Below are 13,488 nucleotides of genomic sequence, written 5' to 3'. Positions count from 1 at the left end.
GTGCCCCTGGGAGGGGCTCGGTGGGTGCCATGCCCCCTTTTTGGGGAGGGGGCGTGGGCTGAGCCGTGTGCCCGCAGACGACTTCGTGCTGCTGCTGTGCGCGGCCCAGCAGTGGCGGGTGTTCGAGGCCGAGGGCACCGAGGTGTGGCGGCGGGCGGGGGGCGAGAACGGCGACCGCCTCGACCTGGCGCCCGACCCCCGCAACCCCACGCCCAACTTCATCCACTGCCGGTGAGCACCGCGGCACGGCGCTGGGGCACTGGGGCTACTGGGGCTACTGGGATGGGACCCCTAGGCAATGGGACCTGCTGGGCTGGGAATCCCTGTGATGGGGATGGGACCCCACCAGTGCTGGGACCCCTTTGGGCCATGGAAGCCCTGTCCCCCACTCTGGGCTGGGACAGGACCCCCCCCTGGCTGGGACAGGACCCCACTAGAATGGTACCCCCGGGCTGGGACAGGACCCCCACCATGGCTGGGACAGGACCCCACTGGGATGGTGCCCCTGGGCTGGGACAGGACCCCACTGGGATGGTACCCCCATGGCTGGGACAGGACCCCACTAGGATGGTGCCCCCAGGCTGGGACCTGGGCCAGGAGCACCCTGAGGGTGTACTGGGAGGAGACACGGTGCTCCAGGACCCCCCTGGTGATGGTGCAGGACCCTCGTGGGCACTGGGACCCCATAGACTGGGACAAGGCACTTTGTTCCCCAAGACAGGGCTGATGCGTGGTGGTTTGGCCGGGGTGTGGGGCAGCACCTCGCTGCACCCCAAACCCAGGCAGTGCCAAGCGCGGGTGCCACTATGGGGACCCTGCTCTGAGCACCCCACCCCGCAGCTCCTACCTGGACATGGCCAAGGTGGTGGTGTTCCGCTACCTCTTCTGGTTCGTCCTGGTCGTGGTCTTCATCACCGGGGCAACCCGCATCAGCCTCTTCGGCCTCGGCTACCTGCTGGCCTGCTTCTACCTCCTCCTCTTCGGCACCGCCATGCTGCGCAAGCCGGCGCGGGCGCGCCTCGTGCTCTGGGACTGCCTCATCCTCTACAACATCACCGTCATCATCTCCAAGAACATGCTGTCGGTGAGGGCCCGGGCTCCTCCTTGGGGACCCCCCCGTGCCCCGGGCTCCTCCTTGGGGACCCCCCGGTGCCCTGGGCTCCTCCTTGGGGACCCTGCACGCCCTGGGCTGCTCCTGGGGACCCCCCCACACCCTGGGCTGCTCCTTGGGGATCCCCCCATGCCCTGGGCGTCCCCCACTCGCCATCCCCGTGCCAACCCCCCTCTCTGCCCTCTCCCCGCAGCTCCTCTCCTGCGTCTTCGTGCAGCAGATGCAGAGCAGCTTCTGCTGGGTGATCCAGCTCTTCAGCCTCGTCTGCACCGTCAAGGGCTACTACGACCGTGAGCGTGGGGCTGGGGAGGGGGCTGGGGGGGCTGGTGGGCTTGGGGGGGGTGCAGGTTTGGGGCTGCTGCCTCACCTTGCCCGTGCCTCTGCCCGCCAGCCAAGGAGATGGGCAGGGACCACGACTGCTCGCTGCCCGTGGAGGAGGCGGGCATCATCTGGGACAGCATCTGCTTCTTCTTCCTCCTGCTCCAGCGCCGCGTCTTCCTCAGCTACTACTTCTTGCACGTCATGGTGGACCTCCAGGCCTCTGCCCTGCAGGCTTCCAGGTGGGGCTGGACTCCCGGGGGTGGGGAGGGTCCCCGGGGGGGTGCCGGTGCCCCCCTCACCCTCCCGCTGTCCCCACAGGGGCGTCGCGCTGTTCAAGGCCAGCGTCCTCAAGAGCATGCGCTCCCACCGGCAAGCCGAGAAGAAGTCGCTGGCCCAGCTGAAGCGGCAGTGAGTGGGTTTTGGGGGGGCACCTGGGTGGGTGGGGGGGTGCCCTGGGGGTTTTGGGGGGGAGCGGGCGCCGCAGCAGCCTCTGCCCCGCAGGATGGAGCGGATCCGAGCCAAGCAGGAGAAGTACCACCAGGAGCAGCTGCCCCGCGCCGCCGGCGAGGGGCAGGATGAGGCCAGGCCAGGTGAGAGCTGGGGGGTCCCCCCCTGTCCCCCCCCCCAACCCCTCTCTGGGCACAGCAGGGTGACCATGACCCATCGCCGACGCCTGGTGGAGCCCCACGGAGCGTTGTGGTGAACCCCCCTCCGTGCCCCCCGTCTCACCCCTACACCGGGGGTGGGTGCACTGAGCGTGGCCGTTCTCAGCCCCCCCGTGTCTGCCGTTCCACAGCGCCCGGCGGCCCGGCGGAGCCTTCCCAGCAGAGGGAGCGGCGGTGGCGGCCATGGTTAGACCACGCTGCAGGTACTGCCCCGGCGCGGGGCCGTAACGGGGCGAGGTCCCTCCCCCGGGGACCACTAACACCCGCGGGGAGCGGCGGTGACGGGGCTTTCGGCAAGGTGACGCCCTGCATGTCCCCCCTGTCCCCGCGCTGGGCACTAACCAGGGGGCTGCTCCGCTCCCCAGCACTAACTGGGGTGTTGGACTGGGGGTGCTGGGGTGGGTTGGAGGTTACCGGTGTCCATTGCCTCCGAACGCCGGCGCTGGAGGGACCCCGCGTTGGGGACATGGGGCTTGAGTTGTCCCCAACGGGGATCCCCGTGGGTGTCCTTGGCACCGTGCTGCAAGCGTTGGGCAAGGCAGAGCCCTGGGGAGATGGCAGCAGAGCCAGCCTGGGTGCCAGCCTTGCCGTGCCACCCCGTGCCGTGCCACCGGGCACCGGCCGTGCAGTGACACCCCGTGCCACCCCGTGCCGTGCCACCGGGCACTGGCCACCCTGTGCCACCCCGTGACACCCTGTGCCACCCCGTGCCGTGCCACCCTGTGCCACCCCATGACACCCCGTGCCACCCCGGCAGTGCTGCATTCGGGGGAATACTTCCTCTTCGAGTCGGACAGCGAGGAGGAGGAGGAGGCGGCGGTGCCGGAGGAGCCGCGGACGAGCAGGCAGAGCGCCTTCCAGGTGGGCATGGTGGAGGCACTGGGGGGGTCTCGTGGTGCCCATGGGGTGCTGACAGCCCCTCTGCCCCCCTCAGCTCGCCTACCAGGCCTGGGTGACCAACACGAGGACGGCGCTGCGGCAGCAGGAGGAGGTGCCGGGTGCCGAGGTCACTGCAGGTGGGTCTGGGGTTCCTGGTGGACTCTGATGGCCACGGTAGGGTTGGGCACAAGCCGTGGGGGTCTCCTTTGGTGCCCGTGTGGGTGGGGGGGACAGGGCGATGAGTGGGAGAGCCAGAAATGACATCCATCCTCCGCTGAGCCGGTGCTACCCCTTCCTGGGGGGGGTCTGACCCTTGCAGGGGACAGCGGAGGGAGGGAGGAGGAGCTGGAGGTGCCTGGAGAAGCCGAAGGCCAGGAGGAAGAGGAGGAGGAAGGCTCCGGTAGGTGGGCAGCAGGACAGCAGCGCAGCGGCGGGGACTGGGGGGGGGTGTCTGAGGGAGCAGAAAGTGACCCCCCACCTCTCTCTTGGGCTCAGTTCTGGGGCCGGGGCTGTTCAATCTCTCTATAGATGATCTGGACGTAGGGATGGAGGGCACCCTCAGGGAATGTGCAGGTGACCCCAAGCTGGGTGGGAGTGTCGATTTGCTGGAGGGCAGGAAGGGTCTGCAGAGGGGTCTGGGCAGGTTGGATCGATGGGCCGAGACCAACGGCGTGAGGTTCAACAAGAACAAGTGCCGGGTCTGACACTTGGGCCACACCAACCCCATACGCTTCAAGAGAGATGTTGAGGTGTTGGAGCGAGTCCAGAGGAGGGCGACCAAGCTGGGGAAGGGTCTGGAGGGTCTGACCTCCGAGGAACGTCTGAGGGAGCTGGGGGTGTTTAGCCTGGAGAAGAGGAGGCTCAGAGGTGACCTTAGTGCAGTCTACAACTACCTGAAGGGAGGTTGTAGCGCAGTGGGAGTCGGCCTCTTCTCCCAGGCAACCAGCGATAGGACAAGAGGACACAGCCTCAAGCTTGGCCAGGGGAGGGTCAGGTTGGACATTAGGAAGCATTTCTTCTCAGCAAGGGTCATTAGCCATTGGAAGGGGCTGCCCAGGGAGGTGGTGGAGTCCCCATCTCTGGAGGGGTTTAAGAAAAGCCTGGCCATGGCACTTAGTGCCCTGGTCTAGTTGCCATGGTGGTGTCAGGGCAGTGGTTGGACTCGATGATCCCAGAGGGCTCTTCCAACCTCACTGACTGTGTTTCTCTCCTGGCCCCGGCAGAGCGGGGCAACGTGGTGCAGCGGGCGCTGAACACGCTGCGGTTCCTGTGGGTGCTGGGCCAGGCCATGGTGGACGGGCTGACGCAGTGGCTGGACGCCTGCACCCGGGAGCACGCCGACATGTCGGCCGTCCTGCGCCTCGAGAGATACGTCCTCACGCGCCGGCTGGCCGCGGTGAGCCGGGGGGGGACATGCCGGGGGGGTGGCAGCCCCACGGTGGCACTGACCCCCTGCCCGCTGCAGGGCGAGGACGTGCACCGCGGGGTCCTGGACGAGCTCTACCTGCCACCGCCCGAGGAGCCCCCCGAGGAGCCCCCCGAGGAGCCCCCCGAGGACCCCCAACCCGGCGTCGCTTCCAGGCAGGTGCATAGATACCCCCCGCGGGGGCAGCGGGCGGGCACCGGCGGGCACGGGGCTCACCCCTGTCCCCGTGCCGTCCCCAGCGGGCACCAAGGAGCCACCCCTGCTCCGGTGGGGCACCCGCTGCCCACCGGCAGCCAGGAGCAGGTGACGATCTGGGGGTCCCGGGAGGACGTGGCCGGCTCGCGGGAGCTGCTGGCTCTGCCCCAGAACCGCAGCCGGACGGCGGGCGAGCTGCTCCTGAGCAGGTACGGGGACGGGGGTGGCGGGTACGGGGACACGGGGGTGGCGGGTACGGGGACACGGGGGTGGCAGGGCTGGGGCTGGGGGTGGCCGGGGACACGGAGGTGGCAGGTACGGGGACAGGGGGGTGGCAGGTACGGGGACAGGGGGGTGGCAGGGCCGGGGCTGGAGGTGGCAGGGCCGGGGACACAGGGGTGGCAGGGCCAGGGACACAGGGGTGGCAGGTATGGGGACATGGGTGGTCGGCAGGGCCGGCTCACCCTCCCCGTGCCCCGCAGGCAGCTCTACTTCCCCGAGCTGGAAGAGTCGGAGCAGTTTTATGGGTCCCACAACCGGTTGCTGAAGCTGCTGCTGGCCGGGTACCGCTGCGTGGCCGCCCACTCCGAGCTGCTCTGCTACTTCATCATCATCCTCAACAACATGGTCACCGCCTCCATCATCTCTCTCTTCCTCCCCATCCTCGTCTTCCTCTGGGCCATGCTCTCCATCCCCCGGCCCAGCAAACGCTTCTGGATGACCGCCATCATCTTCACTGAGGTGGGCCAAGGGGTGGGCCGGGGAGGGGACAATGCCACCCGGCTGCCACCCACTGACCCCGACATCCCTACAGGTGATGGTGGTGGTGAAATACCTCTTCCAGTTTGGGTTCTTCCCCTGGAACGGCTACGCCATGCTGGTGCGCAACGAGGGCAAGCCCTTCTTCCCACCCCGCATCCTGGGCTTGGAGAAGACCGACCGCTACATCAAGTATGACCTCGTCCAGCTCCTGGCGCTCTTCTTCCATCGCTCCCTGCTGCTGGTGAGCCCCGGGGCATGGACACCACTGTGGGCACCACCTGGGTGGGCGTCCCTGGGAGCTGGAGGGGTTCCTGGGGGTGATGGGGGGCTCTGGAGAGCACTTGGTGGCTCTGCCTTGGTTTCCACCCAAGGCACCTCTTGCTGGTTGGCTCCCTGGGGTGTAACGGGATGGGGGGTGAGGGGTGTGGGGCTGGGGTGCACCAGGAGCCCCGTCCCCCTGACCACGGCCCTCCCCAGTCCTACGGGCTGTGGGACCACGAGGAGGACACCTACCCCAAGAAGAAAGCGGAGGCAGAGCAGGTGGAGGACGAGGAGGAGGAGGAGAGGCAGGAGGAAGCAGCGTCGCCGCCGCCGCTGCGGGTGGGTGAGGAAGGGACAGAGGCGCTGGCAGAGCCGGGGGCACTGGGCGCAGCCGCGGGGCCGGAGCCGGAGGGCGATGCCGTGGGGCAGGAAGAGGGGGCCGGGGCCACGCAGCTCCGCTTCAGGAGGAAGAGGAGGCGGGGGAGGAAGCAGCCGGAGGCGGCTCCGGAGGAAGGTGGGTGGTGGTTCCCATCCCTCGTGCCCCAGCGAGGGGCAAGGCTGGTGCCTCCTGGGGCACCACAGGACCCCAGGCTGTCACCCACGCTGTGCCTTGCCTGCAGAGGACGGGGAGGAGGAGGAAGAGGAGGAGGAGGAGGAGGAAGAGGCGAAACAGAGCCACGCTCAGAAGAAGCTGAAGGCGTTTGGGCTGCGAGTCAAGCTCTTCTTCCTCACCATGTGAGTGCCCCGCGGTGCTGGTTGGGGCGGGGGATGCGGGGTGCAGCCCCCTGGTCACCCATCCCCTCTGTCCCCCGTGTCCCCTGTCCCGTGCAGGGCGCAGGACATGTACCAGCCGGTGCGGGGGTTCTTCCGGGACATCCTGCACACCCAGCACCGCGCCGCCACCGACGTCTACGCCTTCATGTTCCTGGCCGATGTGGTCGACTTCATCATCATCATCTTCGGGTTCTGGGCCTTCGGGGTGAGCAGCGGGTTCCCAGAGGGCTGCTCCCACCACGGGGTCAAGCTGGGGTCCCATCCTGACCTCTCCTGCGTCCCCAGAAACACTCGGCGGCCGCCGACATCACCTCCTCGCTGTCGGATGACCAAGTGCCCGAGGCCTTCCTGGTCATGCTGCTCATCCAGTTCACCACCATGGTCATCGACCGCGCGCTCTACCTCCGCAAGACCGTGCTGGGCAAGCTCATCTTCCAGGTCATCCTGGTCTTCAGCATCCACCTCTGGATGTTCTTCATCCTGCCAGCTGTCACTGAAAGGTACCAAGCATCCCCCGAGGATGTCCCCAAGGGCATGGCATGGGCCTAGGATGGCACCTTGGTGTCCCCAAGCCCACGTGGTGGCCCAGCTTGGCCGGGAAGGTGGCCAGAGGGGTGACACCTCCCTCCCACAGGTTGTTCAGCCTCAACACGGTGGCCCAGCTGTGGTACTTTGTGAAGTGCATCTACTTCGCGCTCTCAGCCTACCAGATCCGCTGCGGCTACCCCACCCGCATCCTGGGCAACTTCCTCACCAAGAAATACAACCACCTCAACCTCTTCCTCTTCCAGGGGTACGGCACGGGGCTGCGCGGACCCCCGGGTGCCCAGAGGGTGCCGTACCAGCCCCCTCTCCCTGTGCCCCCCCCCCAGGTTTCGCCTCGTGCCCTTCCTTGTGGAGTTGCGGGCCGTCATGGACTGGGTCTGGACGGACACCACGCTGTCCCTCTCCAACTGGATGTGCGTGGAGGACATCTATGCCAACATCTTCATCATCAAGTGCAGCCGTGAGACAGAGAAGGTACGGCCCCGCTGTGCTGGGAGGGGCCCCCAGTAAGCGTGGGGTCCCCCCCAAACCCACCTGGCACTGTGTGGTGTCTCCCCCCCTCCCAGAAATACCCCCAGCCCAAGGGGCAGAAGAAGAAGAAGATCGTGAAGTACGGCATGGGGGGCCTCATCATCCTCTTCCTCGTGGCCATCATCTGGTTCCCGCTGCTCTTCATGTCGCTGGTGCGCTCCGTGGTGGGCGTCGTGAACCACCCCATCGACGTCACCGTCACCCTCAAGCTGGGGGGGTACGAGGTGAGGATGGAGGGGGTGAGGGTGCAGGGGGGGGTGCCCAGCTGGGGTCCCCTGCCTGGATGACACCACCCTGTCCCCGCCACAGCCTCTGTTCACCATGAGTGCCCAGCAGCAATCCATCCAGCCCTTCACCCCCCAGGACTACGAAGCCCTCACCAACCAGTTTGAGAGGCAACCGGTACATCCCCACCCCAAACCCCCCTCCCTGCTCCATCCCGCTGCGGGGCTGGGGGTGCCCTGGGGTCGGGGGGGGGCTGAGCCATGTGTCCCCCCCACCCCGGTGGCAGGTGGCCATGCAGTTCATCACGCTGTACGGCTACGAGGACATCGTGACGGCGCGCATCGAGGGCAGCTCGGGCTCGCTCTGGAGCATCAGCCCCCCGAGCCGGGAGCAGATGAGGCGGGAGCTGCAGAACGGCTCCTCCGACATCACCCTCCGCCTCACCTGGACCTTCCAGAGGTACCGCTGGCATGGGGACGGAGTGGGGGGACAGGGACAGCCCTGCCTGTGCCCCCCCACTCAGTCTGCACCCCCCCGCAGGGACCTGGGCAAGGGGGGCACGGTGGAGAACACCTTCGACAAGCACACCACCAACCTGCAGCCCGGCGCGCCCCAGCGCATGGAGCTGGCCCAGCTGCTGCAGGGCACCCGGGACACCCCCGTGTGAGTGTCCCCAGGGAGGGGACAGTGGGCTGGACCCCCCCTTTGTGCTCATCGGGCTGGTTCTCACCCCGCTCTCTTGCAGGCAAGTGCCCAAACTCTTCCCCAAATACATCCGAGCGCCCAACGGCCCCGAAGCCAACCCGGTCAAGCAGCTGCTGCCAGGTGGGTCCCACCATGTTCCCCCTGACCCCAAAAATATCGTTGTGGGCGGGCACATGGGTGGGCCATGCCCTGATGGTGCCACCCCCCCTTGCAGACGGGGAGGACAGCTACCTGGACGTGGAGGTGCAGCTGAAACGGGAGCACGGCGCCGGGCGAGGGGGTGACAGCTTCGTGGAGTGGTGGGTGGTGAGGCTGAAGGAGCCCCCCGCCAGCGACGGCAACATCCTCCCCATGGTCATCTTCAACGACAAAGTCAGCCCCCCCAGCCTGGGCTTCTTGGCTGGCTACGGGTATGCGGAGAGGGGTATGGGGTGGGGGGACCACCTGGGTGCACCCCAGAAGGGGTGTGAGGTGGTGGTGGGTGGGTGGGGGGTACAGGCTGTCCCCGTTGCAGGATCATGGGGCTGTACGTGTCCATCGTGCTGGTGATCGGGAAGTTCGTGCGGGGTTTCTTCAGCGAGATCTCGCACTCCATCATGTTCGAGGAGCTGCCCTGCGTGGACCGCATCCTCAAGCTGTGCCAGGACATCTTCCTGGTGCGCGAGACGGGCGAGCTGGAGCTCGAGGAGGAGCTCTACGCCAAGCTCATCTTCCTCTACCGCTCCCCCGAGACCATGATCAAGTGGACGCGGGAGAAGGAGTAAGGGGAAGGGGCTCCGGGCCCCCCTCCCCAGCCCGGGGACATCACCGCCAATGCCTTAACCAGCCCCCCTCAACGCTGGGGCCGTGTCCTGCCCGGGGAGGCAGTGGGACACGAGGGAGGATGTTTTTCTTCATGTCCAACCTGCGGAGACCACGTCGTGCCTTCCCAGGGAGGGGTGGGGGGGAGCAGGAGCTGGCCCTCCCACCCACTAGGCACCCCTGGCTGCTGAGTGTGTGTGTGGGGGGGGGGTTAGGAGCCAGCCCGTGCCCCCTCCCCGCTCCCCCCAGCCCTGCTCCAGAACCAGGTTGAACTCCAAAGCAATAGCCCCCCACCCCACGATGGGGGGCCCTGGGTTGTGGCCCCCTCCCGCCCCAGCTCGGGGCTGGGGGGGTGGCAGCCCCAGCTGGACTCTAGACACTTGTGACTTTTTTGTTTTTTGTTTTTTTTTTTTTAATTAATTAAAATGTTTTATTTATACAGATATCTAATAAAACAAAGCTGAGGCCTCCCTGGCTCTCCCTGCCCACCCCAAACCAAAATGGGGTGTAGGAGCAGCTGCCTTGGGTGCCCCCAGGGGCTCTGGTCCCCCTCAGGGGGTGGCACCCTGCCCCACCAGGGCCCCAGAGGGATGGGGTTCTGTGTCCCCCGCTGTCCCCAGCCCCTTCAGCTCTTGCCAGACCCCTCGTCCTCCTGGCTCCGCTGCTCCATCTCCGCTCTGCAAGGGACAGACGGACACAGCGTGGAGGGACGGACGCAGCCCCGGGGGCCGAGCCGGCGGGGAGGGGACCCCCATCCCCCCTACCTGCGGATCCTGCGCTGGGCCTCAGCGCGCACGTAGGGCGGCAGCGTGGCGAGGGGACCCTGCAAGAGAGGGGCCGTGGGGCTGGGGACCCCTGTCCCCAGGGAGAACCACACTGCTGCATCCCCAAAGCCTTACCAGCTCCTTGAAGGTGAGGCAGCAGCCGTAGCACAGCAGCGGGATGAAGGCGGCTTTGCTCTCAGCCCTGGGGGGACAGGGACCCTCAGTGGTGGCCCTGGTGCTGGCATGGTGTCCCCCACCCCTGCCCACATCCTCACCCCGCTGCTGGGGTGTCCTGGCAGCACCCGTTCCCCTCCAGCTCCGGCTCCTCCATGATCAGCGTGGGCTCCAGGGCCAGCTCCTCCTCTGCAAGAGCCGAGGGGCAGGGGTGCCACCCCAACCCCCCTGAGCCCCCCCCACCTGCCCCACTCACCCCCAGCGATGTCCAGGGCGCACAGGCAGAGCAGGCAGCGCTCGGACTCGCTGCTCGCCTTGGCCGGAGCCGGGCTCAGCTTCTCTCCTGTCCTACAGCCAACATGGGGCAGGGGGGTGAGCAGGGTGCACCCCGTGTCCCCCCCCCGCCACCCCGGGGTGCCCCCATGCAGGGGACGCCGTACCGGTAGACGGTGCTGATGGTGGAGGGGAAATCCTCCTGCAGCCCCAGGAGGAAGCGCTCCATGAGGCGGTGGATGCTGGGCTTGTCCCGGCGCTGTGGGAGAGGACAGGGGTGGGACTCGGGGCGTCCCGACCCCGCTGTGGGGACAGGGAGCTTGGGATCGCCCCTGGGGGACAGGGGACGTCCCTACCTTGGTGGGGAGGGGCGGTGTGACGACGGTGGGGACGCCGAAGAAGTGGTTGTAGAAGGCGATCTCTTTGGCCGCGTACTCCCGCATGGGCCGCACCACCAGCACGTCGCCGTGGCGGTCGTCCAGGAAGCCCTGCGGGCACGTGGCTGCCGAGGGACGGCCACCAAGCCGCAGACCCCCCGTCCCCACCCCTCTGGGCGAGGATGGCCATCCCCAGCTCAGGGACAGGGTGCCAGCAGGCTGCTCACCGTGTCGACGGCGAGGAAGGCGCCGCGCCCCAGCGCCAGGTTGGTGAGGAGCTTGATGGCCACGCGGGTGCAGCTCTCACCCGTCATCACCTTGGCGTAGCCCCTGGTCCGGGCTGTCTGCAGGATGAGGTGGGTCCTGGGGGGAGGGACAAGGTGACACTGGCTCAGAGCTACCGTGCCACAGCCGGTGCTGGTGGGTGGGCAGGATCGGCCCCTCACCGCAGCATCTGCAGCAGCTCCTCTCTCGCCGTCGGCGTCTCCGCGGCCCCGAAGAGCCGCAGCAGCTCCTGGGTGCGGGCAGCGGGGGGCAGGCGGGGGGCAGGCGGCTTCCCCGCTGGCGTGTCTGGGTTGCCAAGGCCAGGCAGCGACGTGCCCCCGTTGTCCCCCTCCTGCCACTGCTGCTGGATGAAGCCCTCCACGGCCTCCTTATAGGAAGGGCTGGGCTCGCCAGACCCCCCCGGGCCCGGCCGCAGGATGGATGGGGGCAGCTCCAGCGCCTGCGGGGCAGAGATAGGTACCAGGGGGAGGCTGGGGGCGGCCCAGCGTGTCCCTGTGCCCTGGCATGTCCCCCCCCTTGCCCCTGTACCTGCTCCAGGTGGGCCAGGTGGTAGGGGAAGCCGGTGGCCCGCAGCAGGGTCTCCACGCTGGCCAGGCTCTGCTCCCGCTGCGCCGGGCTCTGCCCCCGCACTGCTCCCTCTGCAAGGCAGGGCAGGGGCCGTGGCTGCGTGAGGAGGGGGCACCCACCTCCCCCCACCCCCGGTGGCACCCTGGGGTGCCACAGCCTCGCTGGGTTGGTGACAGCCCCTTCTTACCATCAACATAGATGAGGCCGGGGACGAAGCGGAGCCTCTTGGCCGTCTCCCGGCTGAGCCCCTGGCAGAGGCGCAGGGTGAGGGGGTGGCCGTGCCACGTGTCCCCCCCACCCCAGACCCCCCCCATCACCCCCACTCTCACCTCCTGGACCTGCCGCAGCATGGCACTGGAGGCCGCCCCCCCTGACAGCGCCAGCAGCACCTGTGGGGACACAAGGGACGGTCACTGCCACCCGGGTCCCCTCCCCGGTCCATGTCCTCCCCCCCGCCGGTACCTTCTCTCCCGGGAAGATGACCCGGTTCTTGCCCAGCACCGCACGGAACTTGTGCACGAAGTACTCGCGGAAGCAGCCGCTGCGGGGACGTGGGGACACAGCCCTGAGCCACGGCGTGTCCCACAGCCCCCATGGCCCCAAATCCCTGAGCCCCCTGTCCTCAAGCCTTGACATCCCCGAGACCAGATGTCCCCAAGCCACAATATTCCTGTGCGCTGCTGTCCCCAAGCCCCATCTCCAAGACTTGATGTCTCTGAGACCCAACGTCCCCAAGCCCCAATGTCCCCAAGCCCTGATATCTCCAAGTCCCAATGTCCCAGAGACCCAATGTCCCCAAGCCCCTTGTCCCCAAGCCCTGATGTCCCTAAGTCCCGTGTCCCCGAGCCCTGATGTCCCCGAGCCCCGATGTCCCCGAGCCCCGATGTCCCCGAGCCCCCTGTCCCCAAGCCCCGTGTCCCCAAGCCTCGTGTCCCCAAGCCCCGATGTCCCCGAGCCCCGTGTCCCCAAGCCCCGATGTCCCCGAGCACCCTGTCCCCAAGCCCCGATGTCCCCAAGCCCCGTGTCCCCGCCCACCGCAGCCCCCGTCCCGGTCCCTCACCGGCAGAAGGCGTCCCCGACGCGGATGACGAGGGCGGCAGAGCCCTGCCCGCACTTCACGCAGGGCCGCGGGTGCCTGCGGGGGCACGGGCGGTCACCGGGCAGCACCGGGGGCACCGGCCCCCGACCCACCCCGGGGACGGTACCGGGAAGGGGCGGGGGGTGGGGGGCGGCGATACCGGTCCCCGGGGCTGCACCAGGGGGTACCCCGGACAGTACCGGGGGGAGCGGTACCGGAGGCAGCACCGGGAGATGCCGGGGAGGTACCGGGGGGGACACTGGGGGTAGCACCGGGGAGGGTATCGGAAGCAGCAACGGGGGCCAGCACCGGGGACCGTACTGGGGGATACCGGGGAGGTACCGGGGGCATACCAGGGGTAGCACCGGGAGGGTATCGGAGGCAGCAATGGGGGACAGTACTGGGGGGTACCAGAGGGATACCGGGGACAGTACTGGGGGATACCGGCGAGGCACCGAGGGGTTACCGGGGGTAGCACCAGAGACAGCTCCGGGGGTACTGGATGGATAGCGGGGACAGTAGCGGATGGCTACTGAGGCGGTACCGGGGCGGTACTGGGGAGTACCGGGGAGGTACCGGAGGGGATACCGAGGGGGTGCCGGGGACAGCCCCGGGAGCGGCCCCGGGGGCCAGCCCGGGTCCCGGGCCGCGCTCCCACCTCTGCGCCGGGCCGCGGCGGCGCCGTGCCGGTGCCGTGTCCTCCCCGCACCCTCCATCGTCCGCCGCCGCCTCGCACATGGCGGCCCCGCTCGGCCCCGTCCCGCTCCG

The 13,488-nt window shown here is 68.2% G+C and overlaps 2 protein-coding genes across 3 annotated transcripts in view; one reads left to right on the top strand and one right to left on the bottom strand.

The window, feature by feature from the left end:
• PIEZO1 (piezo type mechanosensitive ion channel component 1 (Er blood group)) overlaps nucleotides 1-9,667 on the top strand; it is a 25,003-nt gene extending 15,336 nt beyond the window's left edge. For both annotated transcript variants that reach the window (XM_068411678.1, XM_068411676.1), the window contains 28 exons: nucleotides 78-231; nucleotides 841-1,084; nucleotides 1,305-1,401; nucleotides 1,503-1,671; nucleotides 1,751-1,840; nucleotides 1,934-2,022; nucleotides 2,229-2,300; nucleotides 2,855-2,958; nucleotides 3,032-3,113; nucleotides 3,296-3,376; nucleotides 4,200-4,372; nucleotides 4,442-4,557; nucleotides 4,642-4,806; nucleotides 5,080-5,338; nucleotides 5,412-5,600; nucleotides 5,837-6,134; nucleotides 6,241-6,355; nucleotides 6,452-6,599; nucleotides 6,680-6,894; nucleotides 7,029-7,187; nucleotides 7,267-7,414; nucleotides 7,507-7,695; nucleotides 7,781-7,873; nucleotides 7,983-8,155; nucleotides 8,237-8,359; nucleotides 8,442-8,521; nucleotides 8,616-8,811; nucleotides 8,916-9,667. In XM_068411678.1, coding sequence (XP_068267779.1) covers nucleotides 78-231; nucleotides 841-1,084; nucleotides 1,305-1,401; nucleotides 1,503-1,671; nucleotides 1,751-1,840; nucleotides 1,934-2,022; nucleotides 2,229-2,300; nucleotides 2,855-2,958; nucleotides 3,032-3,113; nucleotides 3,296-3,376; nucleotides 4,200-4,372; nucleotides 4,442-4,557; nucleotides 4,642-4,806; nucleotides 5,080-5,338; nucleotides 5,412-5,600; nucleotides 5,837-6,134; nucleotides 6,241-6,355; nucleotides 6,452-6,599; nucleotides 6,680-6,894; nucleotides 7,029-7,187; nucleotides 7,267-7,414; nucleotides 7,507-7,695; nucleotides 7,781-7,873; nucleotides 7,983-8,155; nucleotides 8,237-8,359; nucleotides 8,442-8,521; nucleotides 8,616-8,811; nucleotides 8,916-9,165 — 4,271 coding nt within the window. In that variant the 3' untranslated portion in view covers nucleotides 9,166-9,667. The remainder of the gene's footprint in view (nucleotides 1-77; nucleotides 232-840; nucleotides 1,085-1,304; nucleotides 1,402-1,502; nucleotides 1,672-1,750; nucleotides 1,841-1,933; nucleotides 2,023-2,228; nucleotides 2,301-2,854; nucleotides 2,959-3,031; nucleotides 3,114-3,295; nucleotides 3,377-4,199; nucleotides 4,373-4,441; nucleotides 4,558-4,641; nucleotides 4,807-5,079; nucleotides 5,339-5,411; nucleotides 5,601-5,836; nucleotides 6,135-6,240; nucleotides 6,356-6,451; nucleotides 6,600-6,679; nucleotides 6,895-7,028; nucleotides 7,188-7,266; nucleotides 7,415-7,506; nucleotides 7,696-7,780; nucleotides 7,874-7,982; nucleotides 8,156-8,236; nucleotides 8,360-8,441; nucleotides 8,522-8,615; nucleotides 8,812-8,915) is intronic.
• Nucleotides 9,610-13,488, bottom strand: CTU2 (cytosolic thiouridylase subunit 2). Its single transcript, XM_068411679.1, has 15 exons — nucleotides 13,379-13,488; nucleotides 12,703-12,777; nucleotides 12,105-12,183; nucleotides 11,972-12,031; nucleotides 11,830-11,890; nucleotides 11,604-11,713; nucleotides 11,237-11,514; nucleotides 11,018-11,153; nucleotides 10,770-10,901; nucleotides 10,581-10,672; nucleotides 10,397-10,488; nucleotides 10,242-10,329; nucleotides 10,102-10,168; nucleotides 9,967-10,025; nucleotides 9,610-9,879 (listed from the first exon to the last, which is right to left on the bottom strand). The coding sequence occupies exons 1-15, from the start codon at nucleotides 13,456-13,458 to the stop codon at nucleotides 9,828-9,830; spliced, it is 1,461 nt and encodes a 486-aa protein (XP_068267780.1). The 5' UTR covers nucleotides 13,459-13,488; the 3' UTR covers nucleotides 9,610-9,827.

This window comes from Nyctibius grandis, chromosome 12 (assembly GCF_013368605.1).
Source record: "Nyctibius grandis isolate bNycGra1 chromosome 12, bNycGra1.pri, whole genome shotgun sequence".
In the NCBI taxonomy this organism is placed as follows: Eukaryota; Metazoa; Chordata; class Aves; order Nyctibiiformes; family Nyctibiidae; genus Nyctibius; species Nyctibius grandis.
This window is presented reverse-complemented; position numbering and strand designations above follow the sequence as displayed.

Bases quoted from the DNA above. Each gene is read 5' to 3' on its own strand.
- CTU2 (XM_068411679.1), bottom strand. From the start codon at position 13,458: ATGTGCGAGGCGGCGGCGGACGATGGAGGGTGCGGGGAGGACACGGCA. The intron at 10,673-10,769 runs GTAGGGACGTCC...CCTCTCCCACAG, and splicing joins CACCGCCCCTCCCCACCAAG to CGCCGGGACAAGCCCAGCAT. The intron at 10,489-10,580 runs GTACGGCGTCCC...TGTTGGCTGTAG, and splicing joins ACCATCAGCACCGTCTACCG to GACAGGAGAGAAGCTGAGCC.